Source organism: Calypte anna, chromosome 20 (assembly GCF_003957555.1).
Source record: "Calypte anna isolate BGI_N300 chromosome 20, bCalAnn1_v1.p, whole genome shotgun sequence".
Taxonomy (NCBI): Eukaryota; Metazoa; Chordata; class Aves; order Apodiformes; family Trochilidae; genus Calypte; species Calypte anna.
This window is the reverse complement of record NC_044265.1, coordinates 1,982,180-2,007,055: the sequence shown is the minus strand read 5'-3', so window position 1 is coordinate 2,007,055 and position 24,876 is coordinate 1,982,180. Positions and strand designations below refer to the sequence as shown.

Sequence of the window (24,876 nt, the reverse complement as noted above, 5' to 3'; positions counted from 1 at the left end):
CCAGAGCCCCTTTCTGTGACTGTCCCTGTACGCACCCCCCTGCACCTCCTGCACAGACAGAGGAAAAGAACCCGGGGTCATCCTGGAGACCTCTGTGGCCAGACGGTTCCCAGCAAAGGGTTTGCCGGAATTTTTCTTGGGGGAAATGGTTCTCCTCCCAAAGGGTAAGAAGAACACAGCAGTGTGGGTTGTGTTTACTGTGTTCTCTCCTGCTGTGATCTTGCAGGCTGAAAATGTTGCTCAACCTCATCTGAATCAGGCACCTGCAGCTACCAGAAAGAGCACAGACATCTTTTAATAGGAACAGTTTGCCACCCACATTTTGATTTTAAGCCCCCGAGATGACTGGGCTTGGTGGGGAAAAGCAACCACTTGGAAATCATCCCAGAGGACGGATGAAGGCCCAGGTCAGAGCTCGAACCGGCTGTGTACGTGTTTGGATTTCAACTTGTTGTACTTGGTGATCAGATCCAGCTTGCTGTGCCCCAGAGTCATCCTTTTCTCAGCCCCATAGGCACTGTTCTTTGCCATCAGGATGTCCTCGGGGAGTTTATCATAGCAAGGCACCACGGGCTTCCTCTCCCGTTTCAGCTGGCTGTACGGGGCCAGCAGCTCCAGTTTTCCTTCCCCAGGACTCTGTCTTTTTTCCATCCCATAAAAAGCGTTGTCAGGTTCTGCTGTTGGTTCCCCAGAGGTTGCAGTTGCCCCTTTCTGCTTCAGGCTTGTCCCATTGCTGCTGGCACCCTCAGACAGGGAGAGCAGTGGCTGCTCCTGTGCCAGGGGGGAGCAGTGGCTGCTGTTGGCTTTGCTGTCCCCTTGATAACCAGGTCTGGGGGAGCTCGGGGCAGGGGAAGGCTCGGGCTGCAGGAATATCCTTGCTGTCATGAGATTTGGTTTCTGATACAAGGCTGGGGTGGATCTGTTTGGAGAGCTGTTCAGTGAGTCTGGGGGTTCTCCTTGCTGCTTGGGGCAAGTGGGTTTCAGAGCTGAGTCTTCATTCCCCTTCTTAGTACCAGAGTCAGAGCCTGAATCCTGCTTTTCCTGGTGCAGATTGCAGCTGGAGCTTTTCATATAGGGAGACATCTTGATGCTTCTGATGCTTACATTGGAAAGGCTGCTGGAAGGGCTTGAGGTTTCAGCATCGTTGGCCTGTGAGGGTTTTAAAAGGTAACTGTCAACTTTTGAGGTATTGTGAGAGGAGGGAGATGTCCCAGGGTCTGGCACACAGAAGTTGGTCACTGCTCTGGACTCTGCATACAAATACCGAAATTCCTTCTCAAACTCTGCAACAATCTGCCCACGGAAGTGGGTCACCAGGCCAGTGTGGACTTGGCTGCAAAGCCAGGTGAAACTGAAAAAAAGAGAGAAAAACCACACACGTAATGTTAATTCACAGAGTGCCAAGCCCCCCAGCACTGATTTTAATACTCGAGTGATGTATTGCTACCCAGTGGATGTCACTGAAACCTTTCCTGCAGTCTGAGGTCACATGGAAAGATGGATGGACTTGTTACCTGATTACAAAGGAACAACCCCAAAGCAGTCATTTAATGTCAGCTTGGGGATGTGATGGGCTGTATGAAAATATAAACAACAAACAAAAAATATCAGAGGGATTCTCTCCCCCTCTGGGGGATGTAGAATCATAGAATTGGCTGGGTTGGAAGGGACCTCAGAGATCATCAAGTCCAACCCTTGAACCACCGTTGCGGTTCCCAGACCATGGCACTCAGTGCCACATCCAGTCTCTTTTTAAATATCTCCAGACACGGAGAATCCACTACTTCCCTGGGCAGCCCATTCCAGTGTCTGATCACTCTTTCCGTATGAAATTCTTTCTAATATCTAACCTAAACCTCCCCTGGCACAACTTGAGACCCTGCCCTCTTGTCTTGTTGAAAGTCGTTTGGCCAAAGAGCCCAACCCCCACCTGGCAGCAACAGGTCCCTGCTTGAAAAGCAGAGCAGTGAGTTCCAGGCCTTTCCTTCCCCTCCTTCCTCTTGCCAGTCCCAGTTCCCCATCCCCACCCCCCAGCCTGGGCAGGGGTATCCCTGGATGTGGTTTGTATGGAGCAGGCAGAGCCCCAGCTGCCTGGAGCTGCTGTGGGACATGGGGACACTGCTGCAGAGCTCCAGGGAAGCCCAGGGAAGCAAGAAACCTTCCCCAGGGGTGAGGAGGGGGTGTGCCTGGGCTCCTGCTCCTTCCCTTGGCCCAGCAGGAGCTCAGGTTCTGATCTCTGCAACGTGGGACAGAGCTGAAGGAGCTGGTGGGGGGTGAGGAATGGTCAGTGCCCCAGTTCAGTGCTGGGCTGGACAGGGATTGAGCAGCCTGGAGAAGCAGAAGGTGTCCCTGTCCCTGTCCCTGCAGTGGGGGCAGGTGGGTGACCCTCACAGGTCCCTTCCCACCTCAACCATTCTGTGAAGGGAAATCTTGGGCACTGCCTTGAGCAGAGGGTTCCAGAGCCTCCAGGAATTCCTCAGGACAGAAGGGCTGATGCTCTCCATCAGTAATGCTGGGAGATTCCCCAGACCCTTTCTGTCTTTCCCTTGGCACCCAGTTCTGGGATGCATGGGGTTAAACCTTCTGTGGCCTTTGTTCAGCCAGCCCAGGGACTGCTCTCACAGTACAAGGGCTTGGGATCATTTCTGGGGATTTGGGATGTTCCTCTTAAAATTAATCTGGGTTTGCCCCAGCTGGGGAAAACCTTTCACTAATTGCCACTCTGCATCTTTTCCTTATCAGTTTAACCCTATCTGTTGTTTGTGCCAGAACTGTAACTTCATTACCTCTCTTAATCCTCATTTTCCCAGATTAAACAGAGAAGGTTGTTTTACAGAGGAGGCTACACCAGGCTCCTGGTCATCCCAATCATCAGCTAATTCATTTATTCTTGCTAGAGTCCAACCAGATTAGCAGACCAGTTGTGTCAAATAAACCAGAGCCTCCACAGAGAGAAGCAGCAGCCTAAGCTGGATCAGCTGCTAAAGCAAGAACCTGACTCTGACAAGAGCAGGAGGGAATCACAGAAACTACAGGAGAGGAACTGTAATGGGAAATCCCAATTATTCTCAGCTAAATGTCATTTCAGGGCAAGATGCTGGTACCTTGTCAATGCTTTCTGCACAAGGCTTTGGAACATTTCACAGGGAAGAGCTCCTGGCTCCTGCAGCTCTGGTGGTTCCTAATCTTGTTTTGAAGAAAGCAGTGTATTGACACTCAGCATTCACACCCCCCAAAGAGCAACATAAACTAGAGCAGTACTCTTCTGTTTCATAACAAAACAGGTGAATTAAGCAAGAATGAAGAAGTAAAAAAAAAATGAAAAACTTTTGTGGGTGGCATGAAGAGTATCCAGAAATACCAAACTGGAGGCTCAGAGCAAATGCAGACAAGTCACAGAGAGGCATGAGAAAAAACCAAACCAAACCAAACCAGAAATATCTGTGATGGCCAAATGACAAAAGAGATCCCATTGAGAGCAGACAGCTCAGCTGTCAAAACACTTGGATCACACCTTGCAAAAGGCATAAGAAAGAATAGTGAGGTCTCTGTGGGACAGCACCTGGTCCATGTGGTCAGAACTGGGATGGGCACTGCCCTGAACCCACCCTCTACACAACATAAGGGAGGAGCAGGCTCAGGTTGAGATCTTTGTAGAAGAGATGAGAAAACATCAACAAAGCAGCAAGGCCCAAATTGTCAGGACCAGGCAGGGCCAGGTACCATTAACCCAAGAGCACCAAAGGAATGCAAGGATGAAACAGCTCAGCTGCTCACCAGGATGTGTTATCTCTCACTTTGAAATGCCTTGGTTATCAGAAGAGTGGGAGGTTGATAATGAGATATGATCTTTTTAATGTTCCAGACCATTAAGTCTCATGGCTGCACAGCACAAATTAGGAGAGACTCTTCTGAAGAATACAATTAATGGCCATAGAGGTAAATCTGGTCTAATAGGAAAGGTGGCTTTTACAAAGGAAAGTTATCTCTCACAAAGCTGGAAGAGTTCTTTGAAGAAACCCAGGAGCCCAGACAGGGGAGATTTTGTGTAGCCTGTGTTGACCTTGTCCCAGGGGCATGGAGTGGCTCCTGGGAATGCTCCTTTCCACCTTGCTGGCAGCACGGTGGGTGCACAGCCCTGTCCCTGCTCCAGACACACAAAGCTCCCCTGTCCTTCTGAGGGACAGCTCTGCACCTTTGGCACTGGGAACATCTTCCCATGAGCTGTGAGAAGACCCTGGCCAGCCCTGGGGGACACTGCCAGCCCTGCCTCTTCACCCAGACAGAGCTCTGCAAGTGGTGGTGTTGATCCCCCTGGCTCTGGCTGGGAGGAATCCTGGCTCAGACACAACCCCTGGGATGCTGAGCTGTGATCAAGGCATCACCACAGCTCCCACCAGGGACCCTCAGCCCAGCAGCAGGCACCCAGCAGCTCTGGCTCAGCTTTCCCTTCCCTCCCTCCCCCCTTCTCTCTTCACCCTCTCACCCAAGCAGTGACCTTGCAGTGACAGGAGGTGGGGGCACCCAGCAGCTCCTGCTCCACACCCCCATCCCTTCCCCTGCCAGGGAGCAGCCCCACACCCAGCAGCCCCCCTGTGGCCCCTGCCTCTCCCTCCTGATCATTCCTCTTATGGCTCTTGCCCCAGTCCCAGCACCACTGGGTCCCAGTTTCCCATGCTGGTCCAGTGGGCCTGCCCGTTCTGTGCCACCCTGGGAGGAACCACCCAAGCCCCTGGTGGCCTCCTCTTTGCCATAGTCCAGGACAGGACCAGGTGGCCCTGCCAGCCAGGACCATTCCCAGTTCTGATGAAGGTTTTCCTGGTGGCCTCCTCTTTGCCATAGTCCAGGACAGGACCAGGTGGCTCTGCCAGCCAGGACCATTCCCAGTTCTGATGAAGGTTTTCCTGGCCAGGACTGGGGTGGGGGAAGCAGCCAGGGAGTGGCCATGCCTGATCTCTTTTGGTATGAAAATGAGGCATTGCCTGAAGTTAAGGTCAGAGCTCCAAGAAAGACTTCACTGCACAGAGAAGTTGTGAAGCTCCTTGCTGGGGACACCAAAAGTTCCTGGGGGTTTCTAAAAGCAGTAGGATATTCCCACCATTTTTTTTTTGTTTCATTACAAACTGCTGCCCACAGGGATCCCATATCCAGTTCTGGTTCACCCTGGGGCACAAGTGACAGAAGCCTGGGATGGGATGGGATGGGATGGGATGGGATGGGATGGGATGGGATGGGTGCCCCGGGGCAGGAGCCTCCAGCAGCCCATGCAGCTCAGGCTTTGGCCAGGAGATGGAGTTCCAGCATCAGTTCCAGCATCACCTCCAGGATCAGGGAGCCCAGCCCAGCACCCCGGCCCCGAGCAGCACCCAAAGCTTCATCTCGGGTCTGTTCTGCTCCTGTTCTCAGGGACCTTTCTACAGCAGGACCCTGCAGGGGACCCCCAGCTCTTCCCCACACCTCCTGTCTGCTTCAGCTCCTCCCAGCTGGTGAGACACCAAGAGACACCAAGTTGCAGCCGTTTTCTTGCTTCTTGGAGCATTATTTTTGTTGCTTTCCTGTCCCCTTGCTGGTCAGGGCCATTCCTGTCTGTGTGCCTGTCCCTGTGTCATTTTTGCTGCTTGCTAAACACAGACACTACAGAACACTCCTTACTAAGACCTTTAATTTCAGGTTACATTTTCTTTGATAAGATAACAATACTCTGACTTTATTGCAGTAAGTTCTTTAAGATCTCTTCCAATGCACTTGACACCATTTTCACGTCTCATTTTTCATCCTTGTTTTGACTAAGAGCAGTGCAATGTATTCAGTTCATTTGGGCAATAACCCTTTCAGTTATCTCTGATGTCTTATCCCTCCTTAGAGCAGCCTTGTCTCTGTCTTCTGGATTTCTATTTATACACCCGAGGCCTTCCCCCTCTTTGCTTTCCATTCCTTGAGCACTCACTTTCTGCTTAATTATAATTTCTTTCTTGAGGTGACTCCTATCAAGTTAGATCTGCAACTTTCCCCTAAAAGTTCTCTCTTCTCACCTGGGACATGGATACCTGAGCCATGAGGACCTTCCCAAGCCCCCTCCAGCCTCAAGCCTGCCCATTACCAAACATCTCCTGAGTTTTTTCATCCTCTGGGCTGGAGCCTGGCACAGAGCTTTTGCAATCCCTTCAGTTTTCTTCTCTCATTTTTCAGCTGTCCTCTCAGCTTCACCCCCAAATCTTCTGTTTCTTTCCCAAATGTACAGCAAGCAGTGAGCTCTCAGCTCTCTGGGCCACGCTGGACACACACCCAGGCTTTTTCCCCCCTCTTCCATTTGGATCTGGGCAATTTAATCTCCTCGAAGGCAACTCAAGCAGCCCTGGAACTGCCTTTCAGGCTGACACCACCTCTTTTCTCTAGGCCTAACCTGGCAAATGTTTACTCTTGTTTTCCTGTTCAAGAGCCTGTTTGGCTGTAGCCCCATTGCCCCTCAGGCTCTTCTCATCTGCTGCATAACTAAATATCTTCATATCCTTCATTATTATGTTAAATAAGTGCTCAAACAAACATACTATTGCTTCTGGTGCCTGGAATGGTACTCAGCAATGAGATATATAACTATAGTTAAGATTTTAGATTATTGCTTTTTCTAGATGTCCCTAGATGAACCCTGCTTTCTCCTTGTCTTTGTTTAGAGGAACTATAGAGTAAAAGGTGGAAAACACAGGGAAATATTTAAATACACAAGAGTGGAGGGGTCTAAAGCAATTTGCCTACAGTAGTTTAAGGTAAGAGCAGTGAGCTTCGTTCCCATTATTTAGAAAACTCTCCAAACTTCCCATTAAAACTCTCCAAACCCATGCCTGATTCATACCAACAGGCAGCAAGATAGCAGAATGAGTTCAGCTTGCCAAGAGTATTATGGAAAATCAGAAGGGCTTTTACAAAACTATCCAGGAATATGTCAGCATAGAGCCCAGCAGTACCAACATGTGGGGTTCAGCATGAAAATGTCACCATTCATAGTGCTGCATGGGTGTAACACTGCACCAGGGCTCCAAGAAGAGAGAATCTGATGGCTAGAGATGTGACTAGAGACTGAAAATGGATTTGGGGCATAACTGAAGGTGCATTTGAGGAGAAAAAGTCACTTCTTACAGCTGAAGAAGTCAGGCACTTGCTATACAGGAATAGTATAGGAAAGAGTAGGAAGACACCCTCTGTAAGAGAAGATGTGGAGAGACAAGACACCTGGGTTCACTGCCAACACAGGAGGATGTGTGGGCACTCCAGAGGGTTCAAACATCTTGGCTCTGGTGCTGTCCAATATCTTCATGAGCAGCTGAAATAATGGGAGAGTGTAATGCTCATTAAATTGCCAGATCATACCCAACAGAGAGGGATTGCACAGGTTGAACCATGAGGTTGAAAAAGGTTCTGAAAATACATTCCAGGCAGTTGTGATCGGGTGTAAAAATAAGCTGGAAAATGAGTAGGCAGCAGCTCTGAGGGTCAGAGTAAGTCTTTAGGAAAACACAGGTCTTAGTATGGGGCAAAAAGGAAATGTGAACTCCACTGTGACATGTGCAGTCCTTTCACTTGACTTGAACCCTCTGAGGAACAGGAGATGTGGAGTCTGGAAAAGAGGCAGCTGGGGGTCAGTGGGGTAACCAGTCCCAGGCTGTACAAACCAAGGTGCTTGGAAGGTGCTGAACAGTGGTGGTGAACTGAGGAGTCAGGGAACACAAAGGTGCTGCCCTCCAGGGCACAAGGATCAGGCAGGGTGGCAGCAAAGAATGAAGAGTGAGCTTGCTGGGATGAAGGACAGGAGAGGTGTTTGGATTTAAATGATGGAACATTATGGAGAAGCCATTGTTCAATGTCTTTATAGGTCCCATTCACATCAAAAGAGACAGGATGATGAGTCTCAGGGGTAAATAAAATACAAGCACCTAAGTAGGAAGCTAAAAAAGGATTTTACTGGTAGCCTTAAATGCTTGTTCTTCCATGTTTAGAAGGGGACAGAGAAGTAAAAGAGCATTTCAGGACATGGTTATGGGAATTATGTTAGGGAAAAGATGGTAGAATCATAAGGCAGTGGAAAAGAGTAGGAATAGAGTGACTCTAAAGAAAGCTGGGTTCCATCTGAGCCTAAATGAAACCTGACTGCTGCAGAATTCACTGCAGGAGATACAGGGAGGATTTCCAGTGAACCTGGGGCAAAGCTGGGATCTGCAGAAGGCCACACACCCTGGGATTGCCCACTTTGCCTTAGGAATAAAAGCAAGAAAACTGCATTTGGATCTGAGGGCAGGATGGAAATCAATGGCACTTAGGGAAGAAATCAGAATTGATGAAGAACATCTGAACAAAAAGAGCCAGGTATAGAAAAGTGGAAGGTAATGAAAAAGCAGATCAGATACAAGTGTTTATGTGCACACATAAATTGTCTGAATGCAGAAACAGAGAGATGTTGTGAAATACCTGAGCAGCAAGGATGGTTCTGACATAGGAGGCACCTCAGAAACTTTCTGGGTGGAAGAAAATCAAGGAACAGCAAAGGTGGAAATGATACAGAAAGGACACACAGAGGATAATAGGGGTGGCACAACGTATTAAAGAAAAAGAGTCAACTAAGATAAATGATATAACAAATGAAATATGTTCCTGTTGGATTAAAATTCTACTCCTAAATAGGAAAACCAGAGCATTAGTTTGGTGCTGTGAACTCTCTGAGCAGAGTGCTGGTGGTAAATCTGCCCTGGGAAGGAGGTGCTGAGAGACTCAGCAGAAAGCAGAGGAAAAAGGGGAGACTCAGCCACAGCCATGCTGAATGGGAGCCAGTGCCAGGAGAGCTGCAGAAACTGCCTTTTAGACACTAAAAATGAGTGCTTTTTGGAGAAAATAACCAGAAAACCAACAAAAGGAGAAATAACATTACCAGTTCAGACAGGTTCTTTAGAAAGACCACTGGGCAAAAGAAGAACCATGATGTACCCATATCAAAGATTCTTTCAGGGCCCAAATAACCCACAATAGTAACACTCAAAAGAGAAAAGTGATGAATGCTATTAAAAGAAATCTAAAAGAGTAACCAAAAAGGTTAAATGCTTGAGGCAGCATGAAGAGTGTTTAAAGATGCTATATTAGAGTTTCAGAGAAAATGTACCTATAAAAATAAAAACATTTTAAAACATCCAAAAAGTCACTGCAGTTAAAAGAAACATTAAAGGGAAATATTAAAGTAAACAGCTTTGAAAACCTGAAGTCAGCAATTTCCCAGTTATTAACCAGTGAATAACCTATCATTTAAAACTGAACATAGTAGCAGAGGAATGGAAAGCAGTAAATGTGAACCTTTTAAAGGGCTCCTGGAAAACTCCAAACGAGCCACTCTTATTTCCATACTGAACAAACTGGTAGAAGCAAATAGAGAGTAAAATGATTAGATGCATAAATAACTATAATCATAATGCTGAAGACTCAGCATGTTTTTGTGGAAGGAAGCCATGCCTCAAAAGCCTCTTCCAGGTCTTTGAAGCAGGCAGCAAGCACACAGATGCATTTTATCTGTTTGATACTTGAATTCTCAAAGAGATTTCATGGAGCAGGGACTCTTAGAAAGATTAAGTGGCCATGGTACAAGGGAAGGTCTTCCTGAGGTGTAATTGTTGATTAAAGGTGGGATATAAATGCTAGTAATGGTTTTCTTTTACCCAGTAGAATCCCACAAGTTTTGTGCTGGGGTTGATGCTACTCAACATCCTCAGAAAGTCCTGAAAAATGGTAGAAAGAGTCCAGGTCAGAGCTTGTGACAAAATTATTGTGAGGGGTCAAAAGAAAACTGGATAACCAGAAGCCACAAGAGGATCTCATGGTATGGGGTGACACAATGATGGGCAAAACTTGATGTCAGTAAATTCAAACTGTTGAAAACTCTCTCAGAATGACAGAATCTCAGAATCTGCTGAGTTGGAAGGGACCCATCAGGGTCATCAAGTCCAACTCCTGTCCCTCTGTAGGGCACCCCCAGAATCACTCCATGTGCCTGAGAGCATCATCCAAACACTTCTTGAACTCAGGCAGGTTTGGTGCCATAACTGCTTCCCTGGGGATCCTGTTCCACTGCTCAGCCACCCTCTAGCTGAAAAACTCTTCCCTAATATCTAACCTGGACCTCCCCCAGCACAGCTTCCTGCCATTCCCTTGGGTCCTGTTGTCACTTGTCAGTGCCTGCTCCTGCTCCTTCCCTGCTGAGGAAGCAGGGAGCTGGGATGAGGTCTCTCCTCAGTCTCCTCCTCTCCAGGCTGAGCAGACCAAGTGCCTTTACCTGCTCCCCATGCAGCTTTTCCCTCTAAACCCTTCCCCAGCCTCATAGCCTCTGGACACATGATGCTCAACAGCATGAAAATACTGTGGGAAAGAGCTGGAGGTGGAAAACTCAGAATCTGGTAATAAAAATCTGGTGCAAGAACAGTACCAAACCCCCTGCTCAGATCAGGCAACGTTAACTCAGGGTACAGAAGCTGCAAATTTAGGACCAGGAGTAATAGTGGGAGATTTCATCCAGCCAGGTACATACTAGGGAAATGCTTCACTGGGATGAGCTGTGGAGAAAAACTTTTTGGAAGCAAGAAATGATTGCTTAACTAGTTTAAATTGTTTTGAACCACAAGAAAAGATGCTATTCAGGATGTGGTCTGGAATGATGCACAAGACTTGGTTCACGAGGTAGAAGTGGAAAAGCCCATTTGTAATAATGCTCACAACACAATTGTAACTCTGTAGCAGGAGAGAGCAATCTAAATAAATACAGCACGTGGATATTCAATTTCAAGAAAAGTAACTAGGTAAAAATGCAGCAATTACTCAAAAAGGGTTGAAAGGAGCACCCTGAAAGATGTCTACAGCTCTGAGGTTGTTCAGAGATGCTGGACTGGCAGTTCAGAAGTTAGAGGGATTATTTCACCCCTGTGGCTTCAAAGGGACATTCAGAGATGGCAAGACCATGGCTGGGGACCTCAGTGAATTCTTTGCTTATTGCTAATGCTGGTGACACTGAGATGTCTTTCACTCCTGTGTACCAGGGCCACCACAAAGACTGCTTTGCTGAGGACTTGGAGATTTCCAGTATGATCCCAGTTACAGAGAGGGCTCTGGATGTCATCTTGTGGACCAGGTACCAGAGAAGTTGACCTCCAGGCTGGGACATGGCAGAGTGGGAAGAACAGGGTTACTGATGGCATGGAGAAGCACAGCTTCTTGGCAAAAGCTCAAGCCCTGTCTCACAGACCTGATGGATCTTGGTGAGGGAGCCAGGAAGCACATGGATACAGGGAGCAGCCAGCTAGATATTTTTGGGGGGTTTTCAAACAGCCCCTGACAAGGTTCTGCACTGAAGGCTTTTGAGCAGCTAAGTCACCATGAGCATGGAGGAAAGGTCTTGTTATGGACTGAGAGCTGTTGGAAGCAAAGGATGCAAAGGGGAGGGCTCAGTGGTCATTTTTCAGCACAGGGAGGAGTCACCAGCATGGCCCCAGAGCCTGGGGTCATCCTACAAGTGACACCAGGCATGGGGGGGTGTAATGAAATCCCCAGGTTTGCAGAGGATCCTCAGTTCATTCAGGTGTTTGGATACCTCACTGAGGACCTCAGAGGACTGAGCAAGTGGACAAATAAGTGGCAGATGAACTTCAGTGTAGGAAAATAATTTGAATAATTTAAAAATTTAACAATTTTTTCCCATAGGGAAAAATCATCAGGATCAGGCCTTTCTGATGCTGAACCTGGAACAAGTCAGGAATGAGCTTGGAATTAGCATCACCTGTTCTCTGAAACCACCAGCTCAGGGTGCAGTGGCAGCTAAAAAATCCAATGAATGTTGCCCACAGGGGCTGTTCTGGGCTCAAGAATAACACAGGTTAGAGAAAGAGAATGAAAAGTATGGAGGAGATGCAGCAGCTGTATGAGGAGAGGCTGAAAAGGCCAAGGTATAAGAAAAGGGCAGGGAAGGTGGAGAAGTTGGAGGCTTGGAAAATGGGGAAGATGCAGACTGAGAGTGGGGCAGCTGCTTGGGTCTGCAGCACCAGAACCAGGGGCACTTCACTGAATTAGGAGAGGGTTGGTTTGGAAAAGACAACGAGTTCAGGCAGATTCGTGGCCAAGGGGAGCAGAGCAGGAGCTGAAGGAGCAGGCAGGGATGTAGGCAAGGCCTGGGAATGCTGCAGGGGCCAAGGGGTGGAGCACAGGTCCCAGTTTGGGCTGCTCTCCCTAAACAGCATCAGCTGGAGAGAGACTCTAGGCTAGGCAGAGTCATCTCACCTGGCAGAACATTTTTTACATTTTTAAGAGATGAAGCAGTACTCAGAGAGATGTGTCCAGGCAGTAGTGGTGGTGGCAAGCAAGCAATTAATGGTCTCTGAACAAAAAGCAAAGCTAACCAGAGAATGGAGCAGAAGGGGGTAAAGCACCAAAATTAAACCTGACATTTATAAGGGGAAACAAAGAGGAAAAGCAGTGAATCATCATAATGGAGACAAAAAAGCTCTACATTATTCCATACTTTGGTAATTAATATTTTCTCAGTGTCCCCAGTCTCAGCCACAGTCATTGCTATTTTTTCCTTACCTATATGTTCCAGCAAGAACTTGGTCACAATCAATCAGGACAAACTTCTCCAGAACTTGGCCTGCAAATTTCTTGCCTGCTTTGCTGTAGTATGTGTCTCCACTCAGACATCTCACACGCATGTTCTGAAACCAAAGCAAGCCAAGCTGTGAGGACAGGTATTTAACTAAACCAAAGCTCTTCCCTCCTGCAGCACTGATGGACACCCTCAAGCAGGAGTTCTGGGGGTAGAAAGGCATGAAGTATTTCCTGGTTTCTGTGTAACAAATATTTTGTCAGACTCTCTGCTTCTCCAAGGTAAAAATGCCAGCAGGTATTAACAAGCTGCACTGAGGTACAAATGCTGGTTTGAAAAAAAATTGGAGAATCCTATGAGCCTACAGATCCTTTGTGGGGTATGTAAGACTGGATGGTTTCTTCCAGGTTACTGATAATATTCAACTAACCACACTCGTTGAAGTTTTGACCCTTAACAACTCACCAGTTTCTAATTGCATGTGCTTTTCTGATTATATCCAGTGACAGGCTTCTTGAAACCAGAATACTGCTGAATAAAAAAGGTTTGCAGAGAGCTATAACTGCACTGTAAGAAATTGCTTTTATCAGTGAATTTTCAAATGCTCAACATTTTCAGCTGCTGTGCTCAGATGAAACAGAACTGATCTCATCTGTTCTAAAGACTGCAAAGACCTTCTCTGATGGCTTTGGCCTTTCAAACCAACTGCTCAGTGCAAAATGGGAAATAAGGGCCCATCAGGAGCCTTTTTTGCAACATGAGGGTTTTACCCATAAGAAAAGTTATTTGCACCTCAGCTGGGGAAGGCAGAAGAGAGGAACAGTCACTGGAAACCATTGCTGGCCTGGTCTGTCTGATCCAGAGCCAAACAAAACATCTTGTACAGAAAAACCACCCCTAAGGCTGCACCCAGGCTGCCCAGAGCATCCCCCACTGCCCCTCCAGGACATCTCCCCTGTCACCAGGACCTGTGCCATGCTGTCACCACCTGCTTTGGGCCAGGAAGGTCCCTTTGGGGGCTGCTCACCCCTGCTTAGCAGCAGCCCCAGAGGGGACAGAGACCCATGGCAGCTGGGAAGGCTGCACAAGCCACTGTGGTCCCGTCTCCTGGGGAGGTGGGAGATGCCTGGGGCTGTCCTAGAGGGGGCTGCAGGAGATTTCTGGCCAGAGACAGCAGTTTCTGACAGCCCAGGCTGCAGGGAAAGCACAAGGAGGAACAGTTGGGATTATCCCAGAGATGCTCCCCATAGGGTGCAGACCCAGCCCCCTGCCAGCCCTCCAGGATCTGCTCCTGGCCAGGGCTGTGTCCTCTCCTCCCATCAGCTCCCCAGGCCACCTCTGGCCTCACCTAAGGTTCAAGTTGTGCCCCAGGGGTGAGGAGCATCAGGCAAGCACCCTGCCACAGGTGACTCCATTCCTGATGGATTTCCTCTGCCCTGGGTCCCCTGGGCAGGACGTGGTGTCCCCAAGAGCATCTGCTGGGGAGGCAGCAGGGTGGGAATGCTCCAGCTCCCATGTCACTGCCCACCCACCCCAGGAGGAGCATTGCCCGCAGGGTTTCTCAGGAAGCAGGAGGAGATCTCGTCCAGCCTGGGGTCCCTCTGTCCCAGCACTCTGTCCTTCACAGAGGGCAATGAGAGGAAGGCACTGATGGGGCTGCCCCTGACCTTGCTGCTGACTCTGGTTTCTCACCAGAGGAGCCCGAGCCTCTTGTGCTTTGGCTTAGTGAGAATTCCCCCTGGAGTTCTCCTCCAAGTCTTTGTCCAGTCTTCTCTTGAGTTGGTGGAAACTTTTAACAGGGGCAGAGCTGAAACTTGACAATCTTTGCACTGCAGCTCTCACTTGGTGCCTTCTTGTGTCCCAGAAGATGTCCTCTGAGGAGGGAGAAACTTTTTCCCCAGAAGGGCAGCTGTGCATTGAAAGTTACCCAGAGAGCTGGTGCAGTCTCCATGCTTGCAGATGGCCCTGAGCGGCCACGTCTGACCTCACAGGTGACCTCTTGGACACGAGCTTGGACTTAAGTGACTTCCTGAGGCCTCTGCTAACTTCCATGAACCTGAGATACTCTGAAATGCCACCACAAGTTGCTGATACAGAACAAGATCCACTGGATCCTTGAGGAGTGTTGACCTAATGCTGTTCCCAGTCAGCACTGGGATGTTCTTCTTCCAGTGCTGAGGTTTCAGTGACACCATTTCTCACTGGGAGGAGCTTCATCCACTCCCCATCTGTCCCACCCCCAGGAAGTTAAAACAACTTCAGGTAATGGATATCACCAGAGTATTTCTTCACTCCCTCTGTCCTTTCCAAGGCTGGGTGATTCTGAGATCTGGCTCATTTTTTTCCATCTCCTTCCTCTTGGCCATCCAGGCCCTGGATTGTGCAATGAGATGAGAATCCTGGAGTCTCTCGGGAAAGCCAGACTGCCTGGTGCCACTCTGCTTGTGGGTTCAGGTCCAGCAGACAGCAATTTGAAAAAAAAACAAAAACCAACAGTGAAGTTTTCTGCTGTAACTGCTGCAGCACTGGGGATGTGCTGGGGTTCAGCACCAGGACTGGGTGCCAGCAGGCTCAGACAATCTTCTTCAAAGTAAGGTGCTGGAGGGGCCATTGCCCCAAATTCCCCATTAAGCCCCAGATTGTCACCAATTATTCCAAATGGAGGTTTGCCACCACATCCTGTAGCAGCTCAGAGCCAGGAATAAAATGTGTACACTCATCCCCCCTCGATGTGAGGATCAAGCATGACCATCAGCACAGTGCTTGAGGTGCCTCAGCAGAGGAGACGTTTGTCACCAGCCCTGGCACTGAGTCACTGGATGGGCAGGGAACTGCTCATTAGCCATGCAAGCACCAGATGTGACATCAGGACCAGCAAGGAGAGGTGGACATCTCTGGAAGGTAAGCAGATCTCACCAGGAGATTTCTGGTGTGGTTTCACATTGAGGCAGGGCTGGGGCTTGAGGGACACCCAGGTTTGGCATCAGGACATCTGAGGGGACTCAGTGCTCCCCTTCCCCACCCTGCACCACAGCAGCTCTGCTCTAAACTGAACTCAGAGATCTGAACTGTTAGCAATTTATGTCTTATCACTTTATGTCCTCCAGCAGGGGCATGAGGAGACAGGGATCCATGAGGTGCAGACCCAGGTGAGGTTTCTGCTCTCCCTCTGCCTGCCCACCTGCACCAGCCCAGCAAAGTCCTGAACTGCAGCTTACTGACCTTCACCTCACACTTCTTGTGTGTAAAACTAAAATGAGGACAAAACACCAAGTTATGGGACAAAGAGGCTCCTCCACTCCTTCCCCTGTGCTTCCAGACAGATCTTGGTTTCCTGGCCCAAAGAGGTCTCATAGCCTGGGACAGGGGGAGAAGGATTAGGTGCTAGGGACCAGGCAGAGAGAACAGGGCAAAGGGTGCACAGTTTTTATCGATTCCCAGACCTCTTTATCATATTCAGTGACTGAAAACTTACTGGTAAGTTGTCCTGAGTAAGAGCCATTTTATTGCACATTTCCATGAAATGTTTCAAGTACTCTTCATCCAGGATCAGGTAGACAGGGACGTGCCTCCTGCTCGAGGCCTCCAGCAGGTCACAGAGGAGTTCCATGTCTGTAAACAGATCCATCACAATTGCTATCACCTAGCCAGGAGAAAAGAGATGGGGAGGGGGGGAAACCAAGAGACTGTTGAGACCTCATGCCCAAGTAAATTGTTCTTCAGACTATGACTTAGGAGAAGCTGTGGCCACATGAGTGGAAGTTGCTTCTGGACCTTTGTTTTTAAGAGCCCTTACCCCACCATGGCAGATAAAATTGCTTTTATTAAGCATGAACACATTCCCCACCCAGCCACCTCCTGTCCCATCTGTCATTCACAGAAAGAAACAGCTGAAAGGGCCCAAAACCTGAATATCATAGAGCCACAGAATGTCAGGTTGGAAGGGAGCTCAAGGATCCCCTGGTCCAACCCTTCTAATATTATTATTTATGTGAGATATCTCAGCACCCTATTGAGCTGAGACTTCAAACTTTCCAAAGTGGGGGAATCCACAACTTCCCTTGGGAGACCATTCCATCATGGATGCAACAAGTATGCATTGCCTTAAGAAAATATGCCAGAAATACAGTAGAGAAACAGAAGAGCTGGGATTGACCAAAATAATTATCCTATAGGTATGAGTGAGTCCATAGATAACCAGCTTTGGTAGATGATTAGCTTTATAGAGGATACTTCTTATTAATATGAAGAAGTATCTTTTTTTTTTTTTTTTTTTTTTCCTCAGGAAGAACACACTGCCAGATAAGAGAGGAGGTAACTTGATTAAGTTTGTACATCTCCTTGTTCCATCCTAGAAGCAACAAGACAAGATTGTAGAATAATGTGTTTGGGCAGATCCTCTCCCTGCTGGCAGCCCAGGGTGCAAGGGACAGTGAGGAAACCCAGCAGCAGGAGGAAGGAACAACACTAACAGCATTTCAAAAATCCACAGGCAACAAAACCTGCCTCAATAAACTGAAGACTTGCAAGACACAAGGACCACAAGGCAGGAGTTTTAAAAAGGAACCTGATTTTAAAGAGAACTGCCAGATTTTTAAACAAGATTGAAGAAGTTCGTAGCAACCCATGGAGATGGGATGGGAGGCAACAGACCATCTGGGCTAAATTAGTTCTCAAAAACTCTGAAAGGAACATACAGAAAATGGAAAGTAGGTCATGACAAGTGCCTGCTAGAAGCGAGTTGAACAGAACTAGAAAATTCCAAGTACAGGATGACCCACAAGCAGAGCAAGTGATTAAGGGAATTTAATCATAAATAGAGTGAGATGTGACTGGAGAAGATGCTCCACTGGTCCCCACTGAGTAAAGCTGCCAGCAGACAGCAGCAAGGCAGTCATTATTTGGATTAGGAGGAGACTGCTGGGATCCATCTGTTGGCTGTCAGGGACAGGAACCAAGAAGACCTTTGGAGGAGGAACAGGCAGGGGAGCACTTGCTGAGCTGGGTGATTTGTCAGCCCAGACACACCTCACCTCAGGGTGCTTGCAGAGCAGCCTGGTGACTGAGACCTTGAACCATCATTTGGCACTTGGGACTCAGGAAAGCTGCCAACATGTTGGGGCTGAAAAAGGCAAAGCAGTGGAGGATTTACCTACAGGCCAACTTCATTTCAAAAGCTGAAAAAATAATGGGATGACTGACCAAGTACTTCAGCCCCAGACTTTCCCATTTCTTAACAGTAAATGAGGCAACTCCTACGTGTAAGTTGTGTACATGACTCTGAGCTTGAGTTCTGCACCTGGCAGAGAATTCCCAAAGATGCCCCAAAAAGCACTGAGCTTTGGAGGGAAGTTCCAATGGCCAACCCTGCACTCCACCTCAGACACAAGATGCAGGGCAGTTTGTTCTGCTCATCGTGCACCTTGGGAGGAGGTGGGAATGCTGTTCCCACACACCTCCTGTCACCTCTGAGGAAGGAGAAACTTCTTCCCAAAAAGGTTTTATTTTGAAGGGGTTTTATTTTTCTTTTAGTAATAAAGTTTTTTAATTGCTCAGGTGTCCTGTTCTCCTCCATCTGTGCTGCTTTTTTATTCTTGCCCATGTGAATTATCCTTTCATCCTTTCTTTTGGGATTAAGAAATCTGTCTGTTGCTTTTCCTTCCAGGTTGGCAGCATTTTGCATGGCATGTTAGATCAGAGTTTTAGGGAGAGTACCATAGGCAAGCAGCAAGGAGTGAAACTGGTCACAGCTGTACTAAGGAACTGTGATAGACAGAGCACAGCCCTGACTCCAGTTCTCCCATGGAGCCATCCATGCAGGGGCAGCTCTGCTCTGCCCTCCTGCTCCCCACACAGTGGGATGAGGAGGAAGAGCTCGGGCTGGAGGTGTAAAAGTGGTTCCAGCTTCCACTAGGAACAGGCTGAATCACATCCCCAGTTCTGACCTGGAATAGCTCCAGGGAGGACCAGGTGTCAGTGTCCTGGGATGTGGGGACATACTCATCCCTCTGCTCACACTGCCCGTGCCCCGTGGCTCTTCTACTCTCTGTTTGTTCATGAAATGCCTCTTCCCAGGCTCACACTCATGGCCGAGGTGCTGAGTAAGGCAGCAGCCATGGGCAGAGCTTCCCCCTGCTCTCCTGCCCTCTCTTTCCTTGCCAAGCTGCTTCCCCTCTGCCTGCTCACCCCATGGGAGCCCCTGGCCCCAGGACAGGGCAGAGGAGGACAGCAGTGCTTCAGGGTTGCTCCTGCTCCCTTAGGGATTTATTCCTTTTCCAGCAGGACAAGATTTCCTGCTTTATCTGATTTGTCCCCAGAGACCATCTCTGTGACCATGCCTTGCACACTGTCCTCAATATCTTACAGAAGACCCCAGGCCCAAAGCCCACCCCAGCCCCAGGGTTTAGGGAGAGACCTTCCTGGGTGCTGGTGTGATGCCAGACATCCATGTGAGACACAAGACCTAAAAATCCTTCCCACTCTGTCCACCCTCTCCCCCTGGTCCTGGGAGAGAGTCTGCAGAGTCTGCCTCTGAAGGACACCTCTTCTGCAGCCCCTCTGGTGTTCCTGTTCCCTTCCCAGGAGATTTATGAGGCTCTAGCAAACTCTTCCCTGCTCCTGAAATGTGTCCCTCTGGCATGGACAGCAGAGTCAGCCCTGGAGGAGCTCTGAAAGCTGTGAGAAACATCTTCAGCTTCCCAAATGGACATTGCTGCTGGGCTATCAGCATTAGGGACCCCTCCAGAAAAGGACTTCCCTGGATCTTTGCACTTGGCCTTTGGGCTAAGACCAAAGGGAATTCAGCCAAGAGACTCCCATGGGCCACCCATGCTCCAAGGAAACATCAAGGAAAAAGCCACATCCCAAACCCTGTGCAAGGCCTGTGTTAAGTCCCTCTCAGCCACACTTGCCTCACTATATTCCAGCTCATCTCAGGCTTAGGTCTAGAGGCAGGATTGGCTTTGGAGACAATCTAAACTTGGCTTGGGAAGTCAATATGCTGGAGCCAGGAGAGACCAATGCTTCTCTGTCTCCAGGCCCCAGAGGTTGAGGCACAGAAGGTCCACACCATTTTGCATTTCTCTACCCATGCTCATGGGCTCTGGCAGAGTTTGGGGCTGTTGTTTGCTCCCAGAGCAGCAGAGTGATCCCACAGTGCTATGAGAAGGATGGTGCTGAGCAGGCAGTGCTGTGGCAGCACATGGCACAGAGTCACTGGTGGCACCTTGGTGTCTCCTGGCAGCCTCATGGCAGGGCTCTGGCTCAGCCCCAGGCAGTGGGACAGCTGGGAGGAGCCCTCAGAGAGGGGCAGACTCAGGTTTTCCTTGGCACCAGGAGCTCACCCTGGCTCCATTCACAGCCTCCTCACTTGTGATCCCTCCTCAGGAGGAATTTGGGTGGAGATGCTCCTGGTGGTGCTGGAAAGCACCCAGATGCCAGGTGGGAAGGCTGGCATTCCCCTGGGCAGCAAGGAGCATCCCCTCCCATACAAAGGAGGGGACAGGTGGTTCTACCCCACCACAGCCTCACGTGGTGGAGATGCAGGTGCCCAAGGTGAGGCTGCTCATCCTGAGCAGGTTACACCACAGGACAACCCTAAGGACCACTCAGAACACCTTATCTTATAAATAATATCAGCTCAACCCCAGAGCCAAGAAGATCCTGAAAGTCTTCCCTTGAAACCGTGGGGTCTAAAGTGAGGTCTAAAGCCTCAGAGATAATCTCCAGCAGCTCTATACAAAGCAGTGGGAGTTGGGTACCTCAGCACCATCCCCAACTCAGGCTCCTGGCAGCTCATGGCTCACATATAAAAGCCTTGGGCATTTCAGCCAAGCTGCCTTTACAAACCCAAGGGATGTTCTGCCCACTGCCTCCAGCCCCTTGGTTCCAGTGGTGGGAGCTGCAAGGCTGAGGCTGACTCAGAGCATCCCTGTTCCTCACTGTGCTGATCTCAGCCCTGAGCCCAAGGCAGAGCCTTGGCAAGGTCAGGAGGCTGCAAAGACAGAGCTGCCCCACAGACTCGAGAAAATTCACCCCTTGCCTTTGTAGGCTTAAATAATGAAATTCCTAAATCCACTTCTGGAAACTCACCATTCAGCAGTTACCACACTTATCACTCGGGGAAGTAGAGCAGTTACCAGCACCCCACTGGGGTTGCCATCTGTCTGTTTCCAGCCAGCACAACTGGTCTGACTGGTATTTGCCAATAGCAGTGTGGCTTGGTCATTACTGTAGGGTTGTCACCAGAAGCACCACATTGCTACCCTGGGGGACCACCAGGGACCCTTCTGCCTTTGCACGGAGAAGCAGACACAGAGCTGTACGAGAAGGGAGAAAGAAGCAGTGTGGACAGCTCAAAATGGATTGGGCCCCATCCAACAAAAGTAAAACTGTAATAGGATTATCAAATGCAGGCTAAGGTGTGGCTGTGCTGCATCTGCTTATGTCTGCGAGGAGAAAAGCTCAACTCTGAAAATGCATCTTCAAAGCCAGATGGTTAAATACAGCCAAGGAGAAAGACAAACCACAGCAGCAAAAGCAGCAAAGTAAAACCCAATGTCCTTTCTGCTGCTTTGTCACTACCAATGTGCTGCTGCAAAATATGACAGCTGGTGCTGTTCTGTGTGACTGTGCAGAAGGAAGCAGTAAACAGCATTGCAAGAAACACACCTTCCTCCTACAGGAACCAGGAAAAGCACTCAGGGATCTCAGCATCTGTCCCACATCCTCCCCAGCACTGCATCCCCTTCTCTGTCAGCTGCAGGTGCCCAAGAGGAGAAGCCCTCCAGGGGAGGGATGTGTGACAGGAGCTTAAAGTCCAATGGAGAAAATATCCGAAAAGCAAAAAAGGAAGTGGTTCTCTGCACTCCCAGCAAAAGATGTTTTTACATCTGGTTGCTCTTTTGTCACTAAAAGACACACAGGTAACATCCTTCTGGCTGGTTTGTTGGGGAAAATGAGTCAGTAGCTTAAAGCTGTGTAAGTGGGGTTGAGTGAGCTGGCACTGCCATCAATCACAGAGTTAATCACGGGAAGCACTGGCCAGGGCTCCTAACACAGAAGCCAGTAAAACACCAGCAACAACCAGTAAGGTGGCTGAAATCTCATTCTCACATTTCACAAAGAGTCTCTATGAAAATCCCTCACTGGAACTGTCTGGACATTGTCAGGGCTTTTAGAAGCAAAGTAAAAAAAAAAGTAAAAAGCTCAAACTGCACTTAAAAGTACAATAAAGCACCAACTGCCTGGGCAGCCTCCTCCCAGCAAGAGAGAAGTTCCTGTGACCTGAGAAAGCAGCAAGTTGGTTTTCATGTGGTTTAAAGGATCATAATATGATCAGAGATCTGGGACAGCTGCCAAATGACAAGGGGACACTTCTTGGCAGCCATTTACTTTGTGCCTTTCTGTGGTGACTATGTCTTAATCCCTGTTGCTGGAAGGGCTGTGACAAGTGCCACAGGACTTCTCAGATCATTTAAAATATCATACATCAGCTCCCTGCAAGGACAAACAAAACTTTTTGTCACCTACTTCCTGTATTTTGTCTGCAAAGGTGCAGTAGAAGTTCAGGTGTTAAGCAAGGGCTGCTTACAACTGAGCAGTAGCTGACATGGCAAAACATTCCTAAAAGTCTTTTGGAATAAAAAAAACCCAAAACCCCATTTACCTCCTATTATACCCAGATTTCATTGCTATGTGGCTACTGGATGATGTTATGAGGCTGCCCAGCAATCTGAGCTGCTGCATGGCCCCAGCTGGGGACAACACAGTTTGGTTTGGTGGTGACAGCAGCTGAGGCTTTGCTCAGCCTGGCTGGGACTTGCTCCTGTGCCTGGCACAGCCAGAGCAGGCTCAGCAAAGCTCCATCTCCCACCTTCTGCACTGGGAGGTAATGAATTTAGGGTGTGACTGTGGAGTTAAACAAGGAACTGCTGGAGTGATAGGAGACATTGCACAGAAGCTGTGTGGTTAGAAGTGTACTTTGCACCAAAAGTTTACTCAGAGTTGCCAACCCACTGAAATGAAATACTACAAAAGAATTGAACACGGAACAGATGAAAAGATCCATAAAGAGGAAAAAGTCAGTAAGAGCTGAAAACGTGTCTGAGATACTGCCACAGCATAGGGGCAAAGCAAAAATAAACAAGAAGGAGCATGATTTAGTGAGTAAGTGCACAGCAGGACAGGGCTTGGCAAGACACTGTTGTAATCACCTGGATTTTATGAGATCCAAGGGCTGGCAACCTCTACCCACCCAAAACTGGGTGATGGGACCAAACGGGTGGATCTGAAGCTCAGAGAGGCAGACACCGAGTCTAGAGGATGTGCTGATGTATTCTGACTTAACTCCATACCACGGGCAGGGCTTTTCAGCCCCACTGATTTACTCAGGCCCTACGTTCTCCCACAACAACTCACCAGAGGTTTCCTCTTGTCCTGCTTAACACGATGTCCCTGGGGAGGGACAACCTGGCAGGGGACCTGGGGACAGCCACACGCTGGCTCCAGGCTCCTGGACAGCTACAGAGCCCTCAATGGGCACCAAATCCCAGGTGGAAAGAGATTTCGGAAAAAAAAGGTGCAGGAAGAGTTAGAGATCTGCTAGAGGAATAGCAACGACCTCAGGAGGGTGGAGAGCGGGGTGTCCCTGTGTGGGACATCACCAGAGCTCTGTACCTACCATCCGCGCCCGGCTGATCAGGGACCGCAGCAAATCCTTGATGCTGTTGGCTTTGTTCCTTTGGAAAATGACAGTGGCTTGAGTCTGGCCAGTGACCGTCAGGAGGGGTATCCCCGGCCACCCCAGCTCCAGCTCTGGAGGGTGCACGTCAGACATGAGAGGAAAGTAGGTGCCGGACGTCAGCTCGGAGTCGAGGGAGGCCCTGTCCGCAGGGTCCTCGTCGCCAGGCTCAGCCTCTTTGTCTTTCGTTGCACTGGGATCTGGAAGGCTTTGGTTCCTCTGCTGACTGATGTACTCCATGTCCAGGCTGGAGAGGAAAGGCAGTTCCCGTTCCTCAGTGATGGCACTCAGGTAGCCGGGTTCCCCCTGCTCCAGGAAGGCGTCTATGGCCAGCCTGGCCGTCTCGCTGTGCTGCAGCACCAGAGGGGTGAGTTCTCGCCACCACGGCTTCTTCAGCTGCTCCAGACGGCTCCTCAGGGGCCCGGACACCCCTTGCTGGGCCCCATAGCTGCGGTGGAACTGGGGTCTCACCTCTGCTCCCAGGTAGTTGAACATGACCCGAGGTGTTGATGCCCAGGAGCACCACTCCAGCGGGGTTAATCCTCTGTCTGACTCCAGCTCTTTCCTGTCCTCCTCGCACTCCCGAGTTCCCCCCACCAGGTCCCCTCAGCGCTCCGCATGAGCTCCACTCCTCCCCTCGGGAGTTAATCACCAGGTGCAGCCTCCACCCCTGGGGAGGAGCCGCCTCTCCCCACATCCCTCTGCCCTTCCTCAGACACACACCTGGCACCTGGTCCTCACCCATCCCTTTGGATGAGGAAGGAAGGGGAGGAAGATCAGCTCCTCCAGCAGCTCCTTCCCTTTCCTTGTACCTGGTTCCCGTACTGCCCTCCCCATCCCTGCTGAAAGGTCCCCACCCTTGGCCAAGCAGGCTCCAACCTGTTTTGTCCCTCATTGTGCTCACTGTGGAAATGCAGATGCTGAAACTTGTTCCTGCTTGAAATTTGTTCCAAATAAAATATTCCTCTCGGTGTCAGTTACAATGAAATACAAATAAGTGGGTCATCAGCCTTGGCCAAGAAACTTACTCCTCCCTCAACCATCACTTAGCACTGCCCCAAACCCCATCTTTTCTGATAGCTCCCAGTGTCTGTACACAGCTCACACCTCTGGATCCCTCAGCCTGCAAGAGCTCCTGTGGCCTTCAGCATCTCCCTGGAAGGAACATTCAGACTCTGGAGTCTGGTGCTGGATGAATGACGATTCTGTCCACACTCTCCATAAGTTGGGATGAGTTCATTCCAGCTTCCCCAAAGCATCATGGAGATACTTTTGGAGAAACAAAACAGGCAGACGTTAATACGTGATTTAAAATACTGTGTTAGGAGTGCACCACCCAGGACACTATTCAGGAGGTAAAAAATTGTGCACAGGAGGCACCCTGGGGTGCTCAGACTGCAAGATGGATCCCCCCACCCCAGTCACCTCTCTAACCCTGGGGCAGCTGACCTATCCAGAGAACACCCAGAGAGTGGAGAGCTGGAGAGCTGATCTGAGCGGAGAGAGAGCCTTTTAC

At 49.4% G+C, this 24,876-nt stretch overlaps 1 protein-coding gene across 1 annotated transcript; it reads right to left on the bottom strand.

Annotated features, from left to right (window-relative positions):
* Nucleotides 1-318: 318 nt before the first annotated feature.
* FAM83C (family with sequence similarity 83 member C) lies at nucleotides 319-23,855 on the bottom strand. Its single transcript, XM_008506300.2, has 4 exons — nucleotides 23,301-23,855; nucleotides 16,095-16,262; nucleotides 12,604-12,728; nucleotides 319-1,351 (listed from the first exon to the last, which is right to left on the bottom strand). The coding sequence occupies exons 1-4, from the start codon at nucleotides 23,853-23,855 to the stop codon at nucleotides 409-411; spliced, it is 1,791 nt and encodes a 596-aa protein (XP_008504522.1). The 3' UTR covers nucleotides 319-408.
* Between the last annotated feature and the right edge of the window lie 1,021 nt (nucleotides 23,856-24,876).